We start from the raw sequence: 23,293 nt of genomic DNA, 5'->3' as shown, positions 1-23,293 counted from the left end.
ATTGTTTTGTGTTTAGTATATGATTATTATTATTAATTCTTATATAAATTATAGCAATAGAATAGGATTGATACATAATTAAGATATATATATATATATACCCGTAATGTTAACTTTTCGCAAAACATTATTAATATTTTTGTACATAGAATAGAGTATATACATATATACGTATATACCTAAATAGATTATTAGGATTAGATACATATATTTTCCGATTGCTCACTGAATTTTCTACATAAAAATCATAATATGACACAAATTCGAATATTCGAAATAATTATTCAAAAATTATGTTCAGAATATTAGACGCCAAGATATATAGGTTATGTAAATTATGATACGTATGAAATAAGTAAATTACTAAATGATTGAATAAAAAAAGTTCATATACCTTTTGATGTTCTTCTCCTAAATCTCCAAAGTCGATTTAGATATGAAAGTAACATTATGATCACCACAAACATTCACTATTCACTGTAAATCAAATTTCGTTACTAATAAAGAACTTTCCTTTCACTGAGTTACAAAATTGCAAACTGGCCAATTTAAATTTTTTTAAATGTTTGTATTTTCATATTCTACCGCAAAAGGCAGCACTTGACGGTCTATGCTTGCGTCTTATTAACACACCCCTTTTGTAAAACATAACCTCACGAAACGTCAAACTTGACAAGACCAATTTTTATATAAGTACATAGCATAAACACTTGTATCTAAGTGTAAATAATAATATGACATTAACATTTTTCAATAAAAATTGTCGGTTCGAATTAGCATCTATTCGTTTTAACATAGTTTGATGGATTCATCTGTCGAAAACATAATTTCGAAATGGCACCTCTTACGGATTTACTCTCATGTAGCATAATTGAGAAAGATTCCAACGGTGATATATTATGGACCTGGTCTTATCCAATCGTTTCAGAATCTCAAAAAGCAGTTGTTGGAAGAAAATGTAACTTAGAAGTAGAACACAACTCCCCTCAAGTATTTGTATTCTCAAGACACAAATACGATTGGTTCTATATACACTGTAGTGAAGTATTTGATTCGGATAAATTACCAAAAGTAAGTTACATGCTTTTTTTAAATGGTAACATTACAATAATTATATACGAATATAATAAAAATACTTCAAAGTTATCTTTGGGACAGGTAAAGCAATTTGCATTGGTTTTGTTTGCCAAAGACTTTAATCCAAGGAAATATGAGGTTCTTTCAAGAGTCCTCAGCAAAATGTATTGCAAGACTGGCAAGCCAACAGAAATACTACAGTTATATCTCTCGGTATTTACAAAAGGATCGTGTTCTACTCAAGAAAATGGAACATTTGTTTCTGATAACTTTAATAGCCATTGCTTTACAAACAACACAAATGTCAGAGAAATGATTAAAACATTTGAATTGGAAACAATCTTGATATACACTGCTCTTCTTTTGAAAAAACGGATTGTAGTCTATCATCATAGCTTGGAACAACTTTTAAAATGGATTGGAATATTTCCTGCATTAATGAAGCATCGTAAAGTCACTGATAATTTGTTTCCTTGGATTGATCTAATCGATGATGAATTGGCAGAACTAAAAGTATGTTGAACAAGCTGTCATTTCATTATTTAAAATTATCTTATAACCCTAATAATTAAATATTTTTCAGGGTCTTTCACACTACATTGCTGGCTGTAGAAACAGTTCCATTTCATCAAGAACAGATTTATTTGATCTACTTGTAAATATTCCAGCTAGAGAGATTACAGTCGCATCACATGCAAAAGGTAAAGAAAGATATTTAAAATATCGTTACTTTAATAAACATTATATTAATTCTATTAATTTTTCTAGAAAGCCTAACAATGACAAAAACGCATAAAGAAATAGCTCTATTCATGATCCAACTAAGCGAAAACCAATCCTACATAGAAAGCCAAATAATATCCGAGATAAATGACAAAACTCAAGACCTGTTGAATCAGTTGAAATCATTGGCGGTAGTTCAAGGACCTGACGGAAGAAAAATGGTATCAGCACAAACGCTGAAAGAAAAGAATCTACCATCAGCAGTAGAAAATTTTCTAATCAACTTAGCTGTAGCTGAAAATTTGTTTTTATTGTAATTTTATATATTTTTGTAAATACGTAACTATAATATAATCCAATAAATAATTTCCACCACTTAATTTATCTTGATTATGATTTAAAAAATTATTTAAAAGATTCTAATTCTAATGGAATGGACATTCAATTCAGGGACAACATTAAAAATAGATCTTCACGACATCTAGTGCCAAATCTACTTACTATTTACGAATAATCGTAATTAATGAAAAAGCAGCAACAAAAAGTTCATAATTTTCATAAGAAAAAACGATAAACTAACTAAAATGCTTTTTGTAATAATTTAATTAGAGATATTGTTTATTTTTAAAGTGTTGGAAAATTTAGTTGAATTGTCTTGACTCGCATATTACAGGAAGCCATTTTTCCGTAGTTTCCGCCTTTCATCCGGTACACGCGGTCGAGGTACGCCGTGATAAACGTCGTATAATTAAAAGAAAATATATCCTAGGTTTTCCACAGAAATTTTCGAATCCTATGATAGCGTGTATGGTTTGAAATCGACTATATTCCGTGAAGAAATGGCGCGATATGGACAAAGACCTGAGAATGCTCTGAAAAGAGCAAATGGTTCGTATAACTATTTCGTAACAAGAATGACTATGGCCGATACCTATTTAATCTAGAGCTGCAAAAATTCTTTCGTTCCGTTCATCCAAAGATTTTGCGATCCATATCATTTTACTTAACCGTATTTTTACAATATTGGTTAATCGCCATAAGTGGCGTTTCCTACTTGTCATATAACATTCAATATGGCTAAAGTCACGTCTCATTTGACTTTTTTAAAATATTAATTTTGCCCAACCATATGCACTTAGAACGGAATAGTTGCAAAAGGTTAGAGTCTTAAATAGAAAGTATACTATGATTCCGAATGAAATATAATATTCTATTCTTTTATATATGTTTGTTGAAATACAAAGCTTATTAGTTTATGTTAAATAAAGTTGTCTAATATATGTTTTTTTATGTGAACATAAAAAGCTTTATGTGGTAAATGTTCTTTAAATATGTCTTTTCGTGACACTGACCTAACTTTGACATTATTGTATCTCTTTATTTGTTCTGTTACATAAACACTAGCTATAAATTATTCTTAGACAGATATTCTTTAATATGGTTATAATGAAAATGTCACAGTGAATTATTATAAAGCAGAATGATTAATTATCTTTGAAAAAATTTAAAAACATATGTTTCCTTTCTTTTTTGTGACAGAATTCATTGAAGTAGGCAAGCCAGCCCGAGCATTAGATACTTTGCAAGAAGTCTTCCGCAATAAAAAATGGACATACAATTGGTCAGAATCGGTATTGGAACCGATAATGTTCAAATACTTGGACTTATGTGTGGAGCTGAAGAAATCGCACACATAAAGGAAGGCCTATTTCAGTATCGAAATATGTTCCAATCTGTAAATGTTGGAAGTTTAGAAAATGTCATGTGGATACTTGCATGGCAGAAGAAAAAGAATCAAGCGCGGAAACAGAGTCAACAGGCTGTTATAGATATAGATGATCTTGATAACTTAGCCACGCCTGAAAGCATACTGTTGTCGGCAGTCAGTGGCGAAGATGCGCAAGATCGAAGTGATCGCACTATTCTGACGCCATGGGTGAAATTTCTATGGGAATCTTATTGCCAGTGCTTAGAATTATTAAGAACCAATGCTCATGTTGAAGCGTTGTATCATGATATGCGTATGGCCTTCCAGTTTTGTCTTGAATATAATCGTAAGACTGAATTTCGTAAATTGTGCGAAAAACTACGCAAACATTTAGAAGAGATTTGTAAACTACCGGCGCTGGTTTCAAACGTTTCCATGAACAGGGCGGAGACGCAACAGCTAAATTTGGAAACGCGTTTGAATCAACTTGATTCTGCAATACAAATGGAGCTGTGGCAAGAAGCATTCAAATCCTCCGAAGATGTACATGGTATGATGAATTTATCTAAGAAACTTCCAGTACCAAAAACCATGGCCAACTATTACCAGAAATTAGCCATGGTTTTCTGGAAGGGTAACTATCTATTCCATGCCGCATTGTTTAAAACTCTCCCGCGAAATGAAAAAGAATATGTCTTTGGAAGAACAGCAGAGAATGGCCAATCGTGTCTTATTGGCCACCCTATCTATCCCACTGCCATCAGCGCACCCTGAATTTGATCGTTTTATAGAAACAGACAAGAGTCCATTAGAGAAAGCTCAGAAACTTGCTACACTTCTAGGACTCACTCAGCCACCAACGAGAGTTTCCTTGCTTAAAGACATTGTTCGCTTGAACATTGTTAATTTAGCATCACCACAATTGCAAGAATTGTATTCATGGCTTGAGGTCGAGTTTCATCCTCTGGAGCTATGTAGCGTGATTCTGTCATTCAAACGCTACAAGCAGACGAAAATAGTCCATTGATTCAGTATGTCCCAGCTTTACAAGATGTAACACTTGTACGTCTGGTTCATCAAATATCGCAGGTTTATCAAACGATACAATTCGCTAGGCTTTTGGAACTCGCCAAATTTACGACAGACTTTCACCTAGAACGTCTGCTGGTGGATTGTGTAAGATACAACGATATGCAGATAAGGATTAGTCATGGAAAGAAGTGTGTGCACTTTGGAGTTGATTTGTCGGAAGCTCAGAGAGAAGATCATCCCGATGGTCCCGTGTTACAAGCAATGCCTTCTGAACAGATTCGCTGTCAACTTGTAAATATGGCCACCGTGCTGCATCGAGCGATCAATATTATTAATCCGAATAAGAAGAAGATGGAGCGAGAGAAATTGCGTTCTGCCATGGTAAGCCATTATCATGAAACCAAAATGAAAGAACACCAGAGAATCCTAGGAAGACACAAGATTATAGAAGAAAGAAAAGAATATATTGAACATATTAATACAGTCCGTGAGGAAGAGGAAATGCGAAGGCAGGAAGAGCTCCAGAGGCAGCAAATGTTAGCAGAGCAGAAGAGACTCGAACAAGAGAGAGAAGAACGTGAGAGGAAGCGACAACAGAGTGAAATCCAACAAATCAAGGATAGACATTTGAAGGAAAAGATGCAACAGATATCTCAAACTAGTCATGGTCAGAAGGTACTGAAGAAATTGGATGAAGATGAAATCAAGAAACTAGATGCAGAACAAATTGCAGCTCGAGAAGCAGAAGAATTGCAGAAAGAACGTAGGGAGATGCAGCAGAAATTGAAGTCACAGGAGAAGAAAATAGATTACCTGGAACGTGCTAAACGTTTAGAAGAAATACCACTACTAGAGAAAGCAGTCGAAGAAAAAATGGAATTAGCTAAACAACGCTGGGAACAACAGGAAGCTGAACGAATTGCTGCAGCCATTGAGGAGAGACAGCAGGCTGTTGCTACTCGTGAACGTATAAGGATGAGGATCATGGTATTTTATGAATTTATGAAATAGAGAATATTAGAATAAGTTAGAGTGAAAGTGATCGTAAAGGGATAGATTAAACGTCGTTATCAGGAAAGAGCTAAGAGAGAAGAGGAAGAGAGATTGAGACGCGCAGAGGAAGAAGCGAGGGAAGCTGAACGTCTAGCTAAGATTGAAAAACAGGCAGAGATTACTAGGGCTAGAGAAGCTGAAATAGAACGAAAGTTAGAAGAGGAGAGACAAAGGGACAAGGAAATAACCAGATGGAGAGGAGGTGGAGAACGTCATCGTATACCAGAAAGGCCAGGTGCATTTCTACGCTTTATTGTTCAAACATGCTTTAAGGATTATATGATTATATGATATTATCTACATTTTATTTGATTACAGTTGAAATGTCATGGCGTCGTCCTGTTGATGCAAAAGATGACGGTATGAAGGAAGAATCCACTCGCTGGAAAAGACGGGACGCGAGAGAGGGACAAGATAATAAATGGCGAAGGGATGACGATAAACCGAAGAAAGATACCATCGAGAGATGGAGAAAAGACGATTACGATAAGGATGATACAAGGGATCGGATAGATAAAGATCGTGGAATGGATGGACGTCCAGTAAGTATAAAATAATTGTATAAAAGCTTTACCGAATCATAAATAAAACATACTTTCAACTTACTTAACAATATTTTACAGATGCGTGACATTCCACGTGATCCGTTATCTGATGGACCTCGTAATCGTGGCAGAATGCCTGATCGTCGTGGAGGTGGTGGCGGCGGTGGTGGTGGCGGAGGTGGTGGCGGCGGTGGCGGTGGTAGAACGCGTAGTCAAAATTGGCGCGATAAAAGCGATACAATACAAAATTCGCCTCGAGACTTTCCGAGACGCGATGAAAAGTGACTATATTTTCATTAATTCAAAAATTAATTTTACAAATTTTAATTTTGAAATGAGTATGCTATTAAATATTTTTAAATTAATAGGCGAGATGATACTAAAGATGATAGACTTCCACCAAAACACGATGAGAGAAGACGACCGCCTGAAGACGATGGATGGTCACAGGTGAGCCGGCGTTAATAGATGGCAGAGGTTAAAAGTCTCAAGAAATTAATGAAATTTTCTTGTATCCTAACTGCTACATCAATTTTTTTATAAAACCGATACACATGGCGTGATACCTTTTCCTTGGAAAAAGACGAAAGAAATAACAAATCGTGTGATTTTAACCCTTTGCGGACGAGACCGCTTGAAGAGCAAGCGTCGCTGTGGACGAGAGGTATTTTCGCGCACAGTTGAAAAAATATACACGTTGAACGTTTGCGTTAATCATTGTTGAGGGTTGCATTATTTTCATTAATATTTAGTTCATCATCAGTGTCACTATTACTAGAAATATTGAAACGTCTGAGCCGATTCATTGTTGAACGGAGTTCGTTTCCACTGTCTGAAGCATTGTCTTCGTCTTCTATCTTGTCAGGTTCAAAATAATGTTCGTCATCACTACTATCACTATCGAACATGTCCTTTCTGGAACTTTTAGGCATCGTGTATAAGGTATTATAAATAATATATAAAAAGCTTTCTGATTCATCTGGTAATGCCATTGAAAGATTGAAATTCGTTCTGACTCGACCATCACCCTGCATGCATCCTGCAGTTTACATTAAACGGGAGATAAGATTTCTAAAGATCTATAATTTTGTTTCATCAAAAACATAATACTGTTTAGTTTACTATACCTCTGCATAAATATGCTTAAGATTATCGCTCAGAAAAAATAAACGTCCACTTCAAAATAACTGTCCGAAACTGTGAACAGATTCAGGCGGCTATTTGCCGACACTCGTCCGCAAAGGGTTAAAAAATCTACATAAAGTAATCTTCGGCGCTCATCCGAAGCAACGATATTTAGCATTATATAATAATGCAACAAAGTTTTGAAACATAAAATATAAGGACAGACCTCTTTATTGTGGTATAAATGAAGATCTACGCATCTTATCCGTATTGTCTTTTTAATTGTTTTATTACATTTATGATATAGTTAATAATTAAGATACTACGTAATAAATAAATCACTACAGAGTATCAAACTCCGTTTCTATTTACAACCTATGAAACTTAATGAACAGAATATTCATGAAATCTTGAGTTAAGTTGACTTTTTTCGTCGCTGCCGACAAACGTACAGATAGAAAACATGAACACACTATTTATTATCTATTTTCTGTTTCATTTACCTAAACGGCAAGAAATATATATACTACCCTTCTTATAATTCTAATTGTTAATCATACTGTACGCAAGAAAAGGGCTAGAAGTTTCTAAAAAGGGAGGAAGATTAATTTAAGCATTAATAAATGCGCGTATAAAACTAGATATTTCAAACGCAAGGAAGATTAGAAAAAACAATGAAGATATTTAGAGAAGACATCGACCGACGTGATTCAATGACGATGGCCGAAATGTACTATTATTATAATAAAACAAATCGCGATGCACTGTCGCATAGGTATACGTATATATTTATATCTGATATTTCTCGAAATTGTTACACGAAAATATAGATATAGTTCATCATGTATAGTATACACTTTGTCACACGCGTACTCAACTGTTCAAAATGTTTTGAATCACGCAATATTACGGTGCAAGCTCATAACTCCGTGTAGAAACGATCAATTACATGGCCTGGTTTCCACTCTTTGTAATTTCAGCGGTCTGAAAAGCTCGCGGTCATATTTTTTTAAATAAAAGCGTTCAGCCGGAAACTACATTCTGATCAGATCGTTACAAAAATCGTGTTTCCACCTTTGCACTCGGTTTAGTGAAATTTTAGTTTGGATTTCGCGTTTCATTTATTCTTAAATGTTTCAACAAATTCATGATCCGAATATCGGACAATAATTGTATTATATAAATCGAAGGTTTTCTTTAACATTCTTCAAATTTCACACTGAAGCTTTAACACGATTTAAGTGGTAATACCGTTAACGTGCTTGCTCTTCCTTTTTTTTTTTTACATTACGATGCTAAGTATGCTAACAAACATCTAGGAACTTGTCTTTTCTCGAATAGCAGAAATATCGTAGCCAGCTCTCTGCTTAATCGACTCCTGTTGCCTCGACACACGCTAACAAATATGAGCAGCACTCTGTGTAATTTTTGTAATGGATCTCTTCTGTCTTTGAGTCCTCGTCTCAAGAGCCTTGGGATTCAATACAGCATTATTGCCGCGGCGGTCTTTTCCTCCAGTGCGGGAATTGTCTCCAGGCGTTCGATTTTGTCTCGTCCTGAGCCCCAGCCTACCAATGCTATGCTGATTAAATGCACCACACCAGCACAAACAACCAGCCTGAAAGAAGAGCAATGGAATGAGAAAATTCAGAGGTTAAATTTCAAATATACCTCTAGAAACCTAAATAATTTTCTGTATTTCATTTTTTCTACGCTTTGACTGCTGTAACTTAACAATGATTAGAAGAAGGAAAGTTACATTAGATATAACTACATATCTAAAATCAGTTAAATTCTCAAGGACACTTTCCTTAACGTATTAATACATGCAGAAATAACAAGTAGATCGTAGATCTTTATGCAAATTTATATTTTTTATGAATACAATTTAAAAAACGCCACTTAGATAAAGTATTATTGTGTATATATTATTGATTTATATATTGTGTAAGTTTTTGCACATTTAAATTTTCCATAAATGCATAAATATTTGTAGTCTGACAATAACCATATCTCTTTTCTTAATCCTTAGAACGATAAAAGTAAAATAATTTGAACGTTTAAAAGATAAGATACTTCACATTACAAATTATAAATTAACTTAAATTGAATAGTATTCTACAAAGCTGCAAGTTTCACACTTTGCATTCACTGCTCGTTACTTGAAAAGGCTGGACTTTTACTGGAAATCGAAAAACATTCACAATATCGAATGGCGTGCATAAAACTTGCAAACAACTACGAAAATGCGAGAGATCATCGATGAGGCTTGACTGAGGATTTCTATTGTGAATGCAAGCATGCTATCGAGCAGAAGAATGAAAAGTCTCTTACCAAAATGAATAACCAAGCTCGGCAGAACCTTCGCTGGTCCACATATTATCAATGTCCTCCTTTGGAAGCACGTTGAAGTATAGCTTCGTGTAATACTGCGCCAGCCAAGTACTCGTACTCGCCATGCACATTAGTACTGAATCAAATATCAATTAGCTTATTATTTCAAATTTTACGTATTATAATATAATTGATCCAATGAATCTTAATCAATTTTCAAATTGCAATTGTGTTAATATCTTGAATTTTTTATAATATTCTGATGTACTGATACGATAAATTTTATTTAATTTTTGAAAAAGATTGCTTCTTTGCTACTTTAACTTTAAAGTAATTTATTTGTATCAAGTATTTGAAATTAAATACTTTCATCGACGTACGTGTTAAGATATTTATAAAATATACTCCAGGGTCAGAAAGGATCTTAGATCTAGGAGAAGTGGCTGTGTTCAAAACGGCGAGTAGAGCAGCCAGGCCAGCGGTGACAAGTGCAGCCGAGGTTGTTGTTAGAGTGCTGATCCACAGTCCCCAGGACATCACTGTCGGATCTTGCTTGATCATTTGGGGTACTGAAACGAAACAAACGATTATTTTTATGCGATAACTTTAATAATAGCGTTTCAACGTTCTTAGTGGCAGCAGTAAAAATCAACGATGCGGACCTCGTTATCTCGCATTTATATTTCAGTCATTTGCATTTAAATACTGCGATATTTTCTATATTATCAAATTATAATTAAAAATAACAAAATAACAAGCAAAAAGTCTGTAGATTAAAAAAAGAGTGTTTAATTTCCCTAGAAAAAAAGAAATAATTAAATTGCAAATAGTTAATAAAATCGAGCCGATCAAATTAGAGCAAAGTATGTTAAAAACCAAACTAATCTACAAATCAATTATTATAATTGCTATAATAAACTCTTATTATCATTAATCAACGTTTCATTAGCATATTATTAATGTACGGGGTCCATTATTATCGTTGAAAAAGTTTCCATGCATTTCAGAGTTCAATTTTTCTCAGCAAACCGAATCCCACTTTGGGTTGACGTGCAAACTGAAGCTATCGTGGTACGTAATGAATAATTAAGCGTGCAGTAAATACTCTTGCTTTGGCTAGTTCAAGTTATATTGCATCGCAAATAACGGACTATTTAATTAGCCGCGGGCGGGATTCTCAGTGAATCGCCAAGTTAACAACTTGCGTCCACGAAAGGACATCCGAGGAATTTCTCAAGAGCTGCACCCTTTCTTGTGTTCGACGTTTACTCCAAGCACTCAGTTCCAGCACACAAAACGACCATATTTTACCTTAATAAAGAATAAATTCTTCAATTACAGTAGTTTGCCTTAATAATTTTGTTCAGCCACAAGGAAAAGATTTTTGTAGGTATGTAGGTGAAAAGAATCATTCAAATAAATATCTTCTCTCTAAAACAATCTAATCTAATAATAATAAGTGGGATATTGAAGTAATTTTTGGTAACCTTTGTGGTTGCTTGAGGGCTAAATCCGTAATTATTAAAATACTCTTTGTTCAACCATATCATTAATCCATTAAATATAATGAATTCGATTTGGAATCATGAAAAGAAATTTGTACTATTCATAAGGGAGGATTCCTTTTAATTCAAGAAATATATTTAATATTATATATTTCATATTTCAAAAATATATTTTTTATATCTATAAAAAATCAACATTCATAGAAGATCAATTAAAATATGTAAATTGTATAATTTCAAGGGAAGAAATTGGAAGTTGATAGATCAGAGTACCAACCTTGTAGAACACACACAAAAAGGGAAGTGTACAGAGATTATTATGACCAGACAAAAGCAAGGAAATATATAATCTAGGACTTTCAGTGTCTTTAAAATCAAATTCAAGATTATCAAACATAAGGAACAAGAAAAGAAGAAATGCACCGTACATTTCATTTAATCTTAAAGTACCAATCTTAGAACAGCTCTAAAAAAGGAATTTATAAAAATAATTATAACTAGATGAAATGTGATCCAGGACTTTCGTTGGCCGTGAAAGTTTTCCAGGAAAAAGGGTTTTAATATTCCCCGTGGTCAGCATCCGGAGAACAGTCGATGATACGACGTAGCCCGAGCACGTGAAAGTCGACCACGAGGCTCGGTCGTGGATTTTTGCACACTCAGAAACCAGTTTCTGCTCCTATTGTTACAACCGTCGCGGCTATTCTCGCGCACGGAATCTTTCCCTCGGGCCGCATTTCTTTATTCAACCGCTTCTTTTGCGCGTGGGTGTCGCAAAACTTTTTGCCGCTGATGAAATCTCCATCGGGAACGAATTAAAACCGTGTCAGACAGTTCTAGACTCTTACGGCTGTCTGTTCTACTGTTAAGTAATTTAAATAACCGCTGACACCAAACCATTAATCATACAGCGACAAGAAAGAATTTTTTCTTCTTGCGTTCTTCCTTTCCATTTTGAAGAATTTTTATTTAATAAATGGATAAAATGTGTTCTTCGTTTAACCTTCTTATATCATCCGACAAATTTTTAAAAAATTTCTAAAAGATCAGAGAATCGACATAGAGTAAAAGATCATTTAATTTACTACACTGGAACTAATAACTAATATATATAATGACTGGAACTAATGGAACTAATACGTTATCAATATAACGTAGACGTTAATAAATTATCGATATAAAATAGAAATTAATAGATAGATTATTTAACATTAAAATTACCAATCTATATCGTATACTGAAATATATATTCAAATGAAAGTTATTAATACGTTTTAAGAAGCACACTACGCTTCCAAATATTCTAGTATCAAAAGAAAGGTCGTTATCGATTTAAAATTCCTCCGTTTTAACGAATCTACTTTACATCAAATTCTTCATTCTATTTCCAAGTACGAGATTCCAGCAATTAACATCTCGTGAATTCCTCCACCAATAAAGAACCTACGGTTCACAAGAAGGTTAGAATTCAGCTGAAAAATTTATTACCTACGATTGACAAAAAGAAAGAAGGAGATAAATACCATTCAAAAAATAATAAATGCCATTGGCCTTTGTCATTAAGCGCACGTTCGACGAATGATCAAAGAGAATATGCTAGTCGCGTGCATCAGCGCGATTAATTCTTTTCGTGATTATCAATGGACTATATAGTCGAAGAGGAACGGAGAGGGAATTAATAAATGATTACGCCAATTTCATTGCGTCACGCATACCAATGGCTGCCCCGTTGCAGGTACAATAAAACGAAGAGGCTGTTATTGACCTCACGTTTCAAGCTAAATAGTAACTATACATGATGGTTGATCGTGCACGCCACGCGACTATCGCTACATACATGATCGAACCGGTACGTGTTCTTCGTGTGTCCCTTTGGGACCATTCCGTGGCTATATGAAAGAGAAACGTTTCTCATGACGCGTGCCAACAATGTCATTGTTCTTATCGGGGGAGAGACGGCTGAACCTGATTCCACGCTGGCTCCATCTATATAACTGCTTTCACACGCATATACGCGGAATTGGGCAGTAGCGTTGAAGTATTACTCAGATTAGTCAAGTCATTTGAAGATTCGAATTATTCAAGTTGCTTAAGGATTTAAATTATTTGGCTTAACTGAAATTCGAATTATTCGAGCTATTTGAAGATTTATATCATTCATGTTACTCAAAGATTCAGATTAGATAGGGAGAAAGAATCGTTTTCGATCTATGGTTCCTTCGAGACTTTCGTCACTTGTAATGGGAGGAATACGTTCCAATAAACAAAAATTTAATCTTGGATTTTCCATGATCATGGCCGCATTTGCATCAACGTTTTCTTACGAACCTCCCTCGATCTGGAAGTGAGTAGAATCACGTTACGATTCTCGTTACACTTATATTTCTTACACATTGTATATATCTCTTTGAATATTACAATAGTACAATATTACAATAGTACAATATCTTGTATATAATGTAAAGATAGATCCGAGGATTCATATAAAAAGTAGACGTCACTATCTTGAATAAGAAATTGTCCACAATGTACAGTTTCAACAGGAGATTGTTATTCGATATGTAGCTGGTCATTACTGAATCGTAATACGAGAAGGTGATAAAGAAAATATTGCCCCTGTGAAGAGAGAGTCATCTGTAATAAGAATTGCAATGTGGTTGATACTCTACACTTAGCTGCCACTGGGTCAAACTGCTTGGCCATGAGAGTGCAATTACCGTTCTGCTACATTCTCCGATTTCCATAGATATGCACTGTGTACATTGAACATCAAACTTATCGGTCATCGTAACACAAAGCATTTCTAAAACCTTCACATCGTAAAAGTATTACAAATTATTTATAATCAAAAGCATTAAACGAAAGTTAACTATAAATGATCTGTGATCAAAAATATTAAACAACATTATCCCGTTAAAAAATTCCAGTATTCTATACGTATAACAATTCACTAGATGAAATATATCAGGATGCTTTGGATATTTTTCAAGGATATCCTTCAGTCTTCATTAGCTGCTCTACAGATCAGACTTCTTCGAAGATCGAGACCAGAATATCAAGTTCTTGTTACACGGTGAAGATTTTGTGAACGAACAGAAACTGGGCAAAAAAAGATACTGCACTTCCAGATCGAGAATGCAATATGAAATGGTTGCTGAGAGAAACGAATATGTCGAGGCGGGCGGGAAATGCTACGAGGAAATTGGATCTGTAGATCGAGCGTCCAATACGAAACTTGTAGAAAAAAAGATAATGAAAATTTCAGATATAGGTGTAACTAGATAAAAAAAAATATCACCATACTTTTATATTATCTGATGTTGCAGAACTATTTTCTGATTACCGTAACCAGGTTAAATTTGAAAGGAAATTTACATTCACTATTTTTCTTCAGCTGACTAATTTTAGATCTTGTTTATCTAATTCAAGTTTCTATCAAAATCCCTTACTCCCTTTAGACCCCTAACCTCCACGTCAAACTTTCTAACCTAAAATGCAAATGTACAATATGTATGTTCCTTTATAAATTGCAATATAGAAATACATATTTAGAAAGCCTAAAATACAAATAGGTATAGCTTTACATAAAAAATAAGTAAGCGACTATCTACCATCTAATAGGAACCAATTTAGGCCATAAACAGGCAAAGTAACGAGGATATACCATTTCGCCGGTACTGGGCAGGTTTTTGCGTCCGGTCTGCCGCGAAAATTATGCCGAGACCGAAGTGCGTGAGACGAACCGTTATACACGGTGAGCCCGTAAAATTGTTATTCAAATGTTTCAGCTGGCGGACAGTGTACCCCATGGATTACGTGAATATACCGGCTGAGTCCACGTTGAGGGTAAGATGCTAGGGGGGAACGGATGTTTTCGCTCGAGTGCTCGACCGGCATTGTACCGCCGCTTATGGCACGATAACAGTTTCCTCCGGCAATAACGATTTCAGTATCAGGATGACAAGACACGCGAGCATTATGAACACTCTTGTTATTCGAATTCGGCCGTGAAGCTGGGGAAAAATCATGGATAGATAACGAATCAAGAATTCCTCGCATTTCCAGCATTTTTCTCATATGTATGTATAGATAGATATTCTTGTACGTATATGTACATGAATATGGATGTAATACATTTATTATTATAGTAAACTGTGTCAAAATGTGTACCATAGTTTATGTTTAGCTAGTTTTTGTACCTTTTTTGTTTGTTAATAAATATTTGAAATTAATATTGGCTGGATAGATATTCTTATACGTATATGTACATGAATATGGATGTAATACATTTATTATTATAGTAAACTGTGTCAAAATGTGTACCATATAAATTTATGTTTAGCTAGTTTTTGTACCTTTTTTGTTTGTTAATAAATATTTGAAATTAATATTGGCTGGATAGATATTCTTATACGTATATGTACATGAATATGGATGTAATAGATTTATTATTATAGTAAACTGTGTCAAAATGTGTACCATAGTTTATGTTTAGCTAGTTTTTGTACATTTTTTGTTTGTTAATAAATATTTGAAATTTCATGTCAGATTTATTACAATCAATATTGGCTGGTTCATATATTTTCAAAACGCTGCCCTCTCTCTCTCTCTCTCTCTCTCTCTCAGCATTCAAAGTATGAATTCACCTGACACATATTTATTTATCTCTATGGTAAAAATATTGAAAATGAATGTTCAAAAAGGAGTCTAGACAGACTGGCCCATTTCATTCTATAAATGCTAATACTTCAGAATTTATGTTCAATTGGAAGGACAGATAACGTCCATTGAGTCTGCAGTAGAAATATCAATAGAAACATATTAATTAATTTGCTTTGTTCAATATGTAACTTCCAAGCTCCTATTTCAGTATCACTTATAGGTAAAAATAGGCTGTCCTGCATACTGTATTTGAATTTAACTAGTCCAGAAATTCACTCGTGAATTATATTTAACCGCTAGCAAATTACTATCGCTATATGTACATGCTACGTATTATCGTTTCTGGTGAACGGCTCATTTTCTAAGGAGTACATCAGATTTTGATTCCACCAGCTCGACCAATGTGTATAACCTGGAATAATATCCAGTGGACGAGTTATCGTCGCGGAGAACCGCATGGAGGGAGATTCTCCGGTGCTTCAGGTACCCAATGTGATACTGGGACCATAAATTCTGCCGGATAGTTGGCCAGACCAGGAGAATCTCATTCGGCATAACTGTACCTGCACGCGATTTCTGTGGGAGATGGTGAACGGCAGAGTCGCGCGTATCTCCCATAAATCTACTATTTGATAATCGGCGTGCTCGGATTAGTTTCGTTCGACCGTGTTACACGATCGAGGCTCCGATTCGTTAACGCGTCCATTGGCAATGATGGTCATCGATGACCCACGTTACTAAAATTTTAGAATGCACTGTCACCCGAATTTTATATACTTCTCACTTTTCAATCGCGACAGATTAAAATATATCATACGCCATAACATTTAACTTTTGCAAATTTTATTTTAATTACAAAATACTATGTAACAATAAGTTGTTCACATTACTCAACATTCTTTAATCCATATATGTAATTTATTTTAACCATTTTAAAAAATGTAGTAAAACATGTGTTACATAGTAGCAGACAACATAGATTTCATGGACTACAGGATCTTCAATAATGCGAACGATTTAGCTTATCAGACAAAAAAAGCACAAATACGACATTTAGCAAAAATTAAATGTTATGTGTATATTTCAATCTATTCTATAAGTCTATTGAGCTATCCATGATTTCTAAACACGACTTGAATGCAGGATTTTTTGGTCTTCTTAGTATATATCTATTCTATTTGTTTTATCAACAGGATAAAGACACAAGGATGACAGCTGCAGGATATAAATTACGTACAGAATTTTCCAATCTTCTCGGGGCAATTATCTGAAACGTTCTAGAGAAGTGGTTGAATAATAAAGTCATACCGATCGAGGTAAGATAAAGATAAGTATATGGATAAATATATACTGCTGCAATCACAATTGATTATCGATTGGTGTCATTGTAGGTAGCACACAGATAATAGAGACAGACTGTCGTGATTGGTTGTTCTTTCGAAGATAAGATCACCCTCCTTGCGTCGAATGAAAGTTATGTAAAACGCGTTGTTGGTGAGAAACTCGTCAGAAACTCAGATTAGCCAACGGTGAACAGATTGAATAATTTAACAGATCAGTGTCCGTGTCCAGTACACGGTCGTGTTGAAAAACTACGTGGTCAGTGTTTTAAATCATAAACTTCATCGTAAATTGAATTGTGCAAATAGCACCGATGTTTCCTGGTAATCTTCGTGGCAAGCAATCACGTATACCCAATACGAGCTCGCATTCTAGATGCTTGAAAAACCCTTCGGTTACTCGATTATGAAAAAACAAGCGAAAATCATAGGGGAAACGTATGATAGCCGGTTTTGTTGATTTTTTCAATTTGTTACTCAGTGGATAAAAGAAAATATTTTAATGTAGGAAAAAGAAGATAGTATGGGACAAATGTGACGAGCTACACTTTTTGTTTCTCACAGTGAAGCAATTCTAGAATTCCATACACTGTTGACTAGTTCTATATTACTTAAATTACTCTTTAATTCGATTTACAGATGAAACATGGGCTCGTGCTATATGTTTGTAATTGATTGATATTTATAATTTCACAGATATTAATATATATTCCTAGATTTTTGATACTGATGTATAATTTATATATTGATAATTCAATATTTACTTAAATTATCTAACATTATTCTACATGTAGATATATAACTTTTTAAATATTCAAGAAGATGGCAAAAACATATATAATGAAAATCTGAAAATCAAATGAAGAGATAGTTTTAACAAGACGTAGAATTAGTCGACGATATATTGGATTTTGATAATTGTTCTTCCATAAAAGGCAGGATATTTTCTTCACCTTCGACTTCCAAAAATGAAATGCATGAAACATTTTGTAGAACGACGATATTGAAAGCTATTAAGATAATTATTAATACCAAAACGCAGCTATCCATTAGTGGAACGCAACTGTAAATGGTTTAATGATTACAGAAACCGTAGAGTACATAATAGCCTCTGTACCTGGAAGCTTCGCTTTAAAGTACAATGTATGAAAGACTGCAGAAACCACTAAATGCACGGAAAGGAGTTCAAGCGTTTAATTACCACTCGGTAATGCATTTGCTGTCGTATAAGCAACATAATAGCTATATGCTCGGTGGAGCAAATATAACACGTTGTGAGAAAAAAAAAACGAAGATACGTAGTAGGAAGAGAAAACGATGGTATCCTTGAATGGAGAGTGTTAACAGTTCAGGGACGAAGGTAAAATCCGATCCATTAACCGTGACGCTTTATCTAACAGAAAGTGGTTCCGATGGTTAGAAGCCATGTGGTGGTTGTTGGCTAAAGTCGAATAGTTTAATGAAGCTGACCACGTTCATAACCGCAAAGTATTTCCCAGAGACTTGTTGCGTTTAATTTTAGATTAATTATTTTTATAGAATAATAGTATATAAACATATATACTCCTGTCATTTCACTAAAAATTTTAATCACACAAATTTTCATTACCTATCTGTCTCAATAGGACTATACTGACATATTTTACTAGTAACTTCATATTAATTTTCCATACATGTAATCAAAAGAGTCTTAGTGGCTCTTTAAACAACGTCGCAAATGTTCCTCCATTTATAGTATGTATTTATATTTTTATAGAATTTTTTCATTAAAACTATGTAGTAATACTTTACTAATAATTATAGATTTTTCCTACACTTGTAGACATAATTTACCTCTCTCTCATATGAACCTGATGGTTGCCATTCAAAGAAGATTGGATGACTATTCTGAGGCGTTGATTAGTAATAAGATCCAATTCAATTGAAAACTCCAAAATTAAATACTTTAAAGCTAAATTATCACGGTGCCCAATAGCCCAATGATACCTGCTAGTTAACAGTTAGATATCAAAGAGTATCCTAATACTTATAACTATATGTATAGTCGATGTACATCATTCAAGAACTATTGGAAGAACTTACCAGAGATATGATATGTCCTCCAGCCATAAGCGACGTTTAGTTCCTTCTTTCCTTGAAGAAGGCCGAAGTGAACTCTGCCAGCACTTTCTTGAGGATTTGGAGTTCTTAAGGGTCGCGCCTCGACCCAATGTTGCGTCACCAGAGCAGCACAAACCAGCCCACCGCCCAGTAACGACAGGAAGAACGTAGCAAAGATCGTGCCCCTTCGGAACATCGACGTCATCCTTGGATCACGGGGCAAGCCAGTCTTCGGATAGTTTGAGATCACTGGACAGAGGAGGAACGAAAGAAGTGGCAAGTCATACCGGATGCGCGGCTCGCATTCCTTTCATTCTGAGAGCGGCCAGCCCATGAAACTTCAATGAAGTTTATATACTGTGACAGGAAACAAGTTTGTGTACGGTGCATTCCATCGTGTAATTAAACTCCGGCACATGAAGCTTCGTACATGATAAGTATGCGTTGTGTTAACTATAAAATCATTGTAGTTCAACAAAATTGAAATAAACGAGATTTATAAGAGGAAAGTATAGAAATATTTGGGAATAAATGTCGGTGATAGAGCGTAAAAGAAATTACAGGGTCGACATACACAGGGTCCGATTGAATGAGATGTAAAAGCGAGCACACCGTGATTCCTTGTGTAAAAATAAGGGAAAGATATAGAATAAAACTTTTTCATTTTCGGCTTACTTTTCAATAAAATCGACTCTGAAAATTAGGTAGGATTAAGTAATCGACAGATGGTCATTGTGCGTGTGAAAATAAGTAAAAAATGTAGAATAAAATCTTTAAAGCTTCATTTTCAAGAAAATAAAGTTTGAATATGTTTAGTTAAAAATCGGTGTAGTACATGCGTGTGACAAATTTTCAATTCTTTTTTCTCGGAAATGAAGCGTCTTGTGAACAAATTTTACTCTGTATCTTTTTCTCTTTTTTTACATTTACATTATTTCCACTTTCACGTGTTATTCGACTGAACCCTGCGTCTACTCGGATATTTGTAGAACTATAATATAGTCTACTTTGGACGATATCTCTCTATAATACAAATTTCAAAACTGATATCGATTTTTTAAAGTGCTTGGTACTCCCAAAATTTCCACTAGCATCTAGAACCACTGATACTCTTGATATCCTCTCGAAACCTCAGACCCTTTAGAACATACTCAATTACCCTATACTACTGGAATCTTTGAAACCCTCTGAAACCTCAACTATCACTAGAAAGTTTCGAAGCTACAGCGCACTCGAAACTTCAAAATATCCCAAAATCTCCGATCTGGAATGCCGTATATGTATTTCAAATCTTTGATCGATCTTTAAATGATTTTTATAGGATTCTCAATTTCTTCATTTTCTTCGATCTCTTCAAATCTTTGAGACCCTCTGCAATCTCAAATATCACGGAAAGCTTTTCAACCTTATGGATTTCTCATCACTGCTAAGGTCCTCGAAACTGTCTGAAATTACAGATCTCAGTGAAAAATTCAGAACCTGCAACACGCATGAAAGCCTCTAAAGTTATCTCTACTCATCAAAGCGAATAAAAGAGTCTTAACTCCTTATGTTCTCGTGTGCTTTATATCGTAACATAAACCTAGGAGGTGCGTGGAAAAATGTTGTCCTATTCGCTGTCTCTGCTAACTCGTAACTAGTTAGTGCGTACAACTTGTTTCCTTTTGCGAGTAAACGCGAGAACCATTCGGAGACAGCGCATATTTCTCGTCCAAATACGATGTCCTCTGTGTTCGTAGGTTGATTGGAACGACGCCTTATATTTGGACAATGTTCCTTTCTCTGGTGGCGGTTTCTCTTTTCGGCAAAAGCAGCGTGTTGACGCTTTAATCGTGGACAAGACGCTCGACGCGTGGGTATCGGTAGTCTACTTGACGACAGCAACTATTTAAATTATGCCACAGAAACTATGCCGCTTTCGCAACAATTATCCGGTCTGCTAGAAAAATACTGCTGGTGTGAAAGCGCCTAGACCAAATATTACGCTACTTTTCCAGAAACCTTTTTCATCCGTCCGATGAATTACTGTTTTGTCGGAATTCTCGGAGCGATAGGATTGTACGAAGCAGATGAAAAGTGTTTGGAAAAAGAATATAGAGAGTGAAGTCGAATTTCCGAAACATATTGTACTCGTCAAAGTGAACAGTATAGAATAAATAGGATACATTATTCTTTCGATAATAAAAATTTATAGAGTGCTTATCTGACGATATTTAATCTGCACGCTATTCTAAAGGAAAAAGGATGAAAGGAAGCAAGGCCAGTGAATAACAAGCAACCTATCAAACATCGAATTCACACAGCGTATCCGACAGCTTATTAAACGACAACATCAACGTAGCAATTATTTTAATTCTCCAATTATTTCGAGCATTAAAGTTCATCCTTCTCCTGCTTTCCTTTCGTTCAGCAGCTCGGTCATTTTGTCAAGACACTCTCAAAATGGTTTTGTGAAGCATAAATTGATCATTTCAACGGCTTTTGTCATATTTAGAAAGATAATATATCTAAAGCTTAGCACGTTGTAAAAAGGTCAAGCTGAACTCGATTACTGCAAATTCAATACAAAATTTTCTACTTTACGTACAATATTTAATATAAATATATCGAAATAGAGATGTTATTAAACTTTGGATTGCGAGAATATAAAAGCAGAAATTTTATATTCGTAAGCAAATTACGACCAGCTTTTGAATTTAATCTATCGAGTGACACGATAAAACACGGTACAATATTCAATTAAGTCGAACAACGAAATGTTAACGCGTTACATTCGCCCGTGTATTTCAAACACAAATCAGCTGAAACGTGCTTTTCAGGAAAAGCGGAAACCTATCTGGAAACGTCGCAAAAGTGACTTGTATTAAACACATCGTTTTGACAAAAAACATGTACCTTAAATTTTACCAAAGTGAGGGGAGAACGAAGAATCGCTCTCTTGGTCTATACGTCTTAGTATAGAACAGAATTATCTCAAGTTGTGACATATTTTCAAAACACACGTGCGATATGCAGTGAGAGTCAAAGGTTCAACATGCACCTTGAAGGCACAAAATTTATTCAAAAACTTTTGTTATAAATAAAATTGTATAAGTTAAAAACGCACGAATGTGGCACATATAAATTGAAAATGGATTGACAGAAAGGATGTAAAATACGCAGGATTACAAATTAATAATAAAAACGATCATACGTAAACCAATATTACACGAACATCATTTTTCTATCGCTATCGGTGTATCGCTCATTTTTGACTCTCACTATCGATTCTCTAAATGTCACCTACAATGATGTATATATTTAGATGAAGAAAAATATGATGATAAATACCTTGCCCCTGGCTCTCGACAAAGTGCACCTGGCTGAGGCTTCTCGAGAACTCGCCCTGCTTGACCTTCTGCGAGAAGTCGCCGTTGCCGAGCCTCTTGGAAAACTTGACGCGACAGTTGCTCCGAGGTTTGCCTGGCCTCAGCAGCGACGATGGCCTCGGTCTCTTGGCGAACGTGTACGGGATAGTATAGGGCTGTGCTACGTAAAAGTAAATCGGCCGATAGTCTTCATGGAGATGAGACTGCACGAACCCGCCGTTCGTCGGATAGCTGTTGTACACGCTCGGTGCTCCGTTGCTATAAGCGTACGAGCCCGTGTAGTGGATACCGTAGTGGTTCGCCGTGTTTCGTGACTTCCTTTCCACCGTTTTGAAAAAAAGTGTCCCTTTCGTCGGACACTGTCCTTAACTTAATAAAACTCCTCGACAAGCGTCAATATACCTGCTGTACAATTCAATTGCTCTATCCAGTGTACGGTTGATTAAGTACTAATGAAATAGTTTCTTATTTTCGTCTACTAGTCGACTACGACAGGATCGTTACTTTATTAAATTTGTTCGACAAGTTCTGTAGAGTTGTTGCTCAACTGAATTTCTCTATTGACTATAGTACTAAATTAATGAAATACCGTCTTATACTTCGTTTACTATTCAGCTGCTGTTAGTTCTGTTATTAGAGGAAGTACTTCGATGGACAGAATCTTAATATTATTAAAATTGTTTGACGATCGTCGCTAGATTTGTTGCTCGATTCAATTTTG

The 23,293-nt window shown here is 35.0% G+C and overlaps 3 protein-coding genes and 1 long non-coding RNA gene across 6 annotated transcripts; 3 read left to right on the top strand and 1 right to left on the bottom strand.

The window, feature by feature from the left end:
* The first annotated feature begins 17 nt into the window (after positions 1-17).
* Positions 18-2,180, top strand: LOC117233756 (DENN domain-containing protein 10-like). 2 transcript variants are annotated; one of them, XM_033494317.1, is made up of 4 exons: positions 18-1,071; positions 1,159-1,590; positions 1,661-1,778; positions 1,846-2,180. In XM_033494317.1, the coding sequence occupies exons 1-4, from the start codon at positions 835-837 to the stop codon at positions 2,115-2,117; spliced, it is 1,059 nt and encodes a 352-aa protein (XP_033350208.1). In that variant the 5' UTR covers positions 18-834; the 3' UTR covers positions 2,118-2,180. The 2 variants fall into 2 exon arrangements, with proteins under 2 accessions (XP_033350208.1, XP_033350207.1); XM_033494316.1 differs by having other exon boundaries at positions 1,144-1,590.
* Positions 2,181-2,487: 307 nt separating this feature from the next.
* LOC117233749 (eukaryotic translation initiation factor 3 subunit A) lies at positions 2,488-6,624 on the top strand. The gene is given in 9 exon segments (XM_033494307.1): positions 2,488-2,688; positions 3,340-3,489; positions 3,492-4,173; positions 4,175-4,485; positions 4,488-5,527; positions 5,615-5,828; positions 5,912-6,135; positions 6,217-6,419; positions 6,507-6,624. Coding segments are annotated over 9 exon segments (2,970 nt in total). The 5' UTR covers positions 2,488-2,639; the 3' UTR covers positions 6,604-6,624.
* A 1,835-nt stretch (positions 6,625-8,459) lies between these two features.
* LOC117233884 lies at positions 8,460-23,291 on the bottom strand. Of its 2 annotated transcripts, none has more exons than XM_033494553.1 (5): positions 22,535-23,291; positions 19,187-19,561; positions 9,978-10,166; positions 9,598-9,733; positions 8,460-8,881 (listed from the first exon to the last, which is right to left on the bottom strand). In XM_033494553.1, exons 2-5 carry the CDS (start codon positions 19,407-19,409, stop codon positions 8,743-8,745), a joined length of 687 nt encoding a protein of 228 aa, XP_033350444.1. In that variant the 5' UTR covers positions 19,410-19,561; positions 22,535-23,291; the 3' UTR covers positions 8,460-8,742. The 2 variants fall into 2 exon arrangements, with proteins under 2 accessions (XP_033350444.1, XP_033350443.1); XM_033494552.1 differs by having other exon boundaries at positions 19,187-19,453.
* Positions 14,964-17,611, top strand: LOC117233886. Its single transcript, XR_004493435.1, has 3 exons — positions 14,964-15,181; positions 16,958-17,080; positions 17,156-17,611. It is a non-coding gene; the product is annotated as an uncharacterized LOC117233886 (long non-coding RNA).
* Positions 23,292-23,293: the final 2 nt, after the last annotated feature.

The sequence above is a fragment of the Bombus vosnesenskii genome, unplaced genomic scaffold, assembly GCF_011952255.1.
Source record: "Bombus vosnesenskii isolate JDL3184/JDL3185 unplaced genomic scaffold, Bvos_JDL3184-5_v1.1 scf7180000013299, whole genome shotgun sequence".
Classification (NCBI taxonomy): domain Eukaryota; kingdom Metazoa; phylum Arthropoda; class Insecta; order Hymenoptera; family Apidae; genus Bombus; species Bombus vosnesenskii.
Note: the sequence above shows the minus strand (reverse complement) of the source record. Positions and strands in the feature narration are given on the sequence as shown.

Excerpts from the sequence above, each read along its gene's own strand:
- LOC117233756 (XM_033494316.1), top strand. The coding sequence starts at position 835 with ATGGCACCTCTTACGGATTTACTCTCATGTAGCATAATTGAGAAAGAT. Across the intron at positions 1,591-1,660 it reads ATGAATTGGCAGAACTAAAA|GGTCTTTCACACTACATTGC; the intron begins GTATGTTGAACA and ends AATATTTTTCAG. Across the intron at positions 1,779-1,845 it reads AGTCGCATCACATGCAAAAG|AAAGCCTAACAATGACAAAA; the intron begins GTAAAGAAAGAT and ends TAATTTTTCTAG.
- LOC117233884 (XM_033494553.1), bottom strand. The coding sequence starts at position 19,409 with ATGACGTCGATGTTCCGAAGGGGCACGATCTTTGCTACGTTCTTCCTG. Across the intron at positions 9,734-9,977 it reads TTTTATAAATATCTTAACAC|TACTAATGTGCATGGCGAGT; the intron begins GTACGTCGATGA and ends TATTTGATTCAG. Across the intron at positions 8,882-9,597 it reads GAGCTTGGTTATTCATTTTG|GCTGGTTGTTTGTGCTGGTG; the intron begins GTAAGAGACTTT and ends CTCTTCTTTCAG.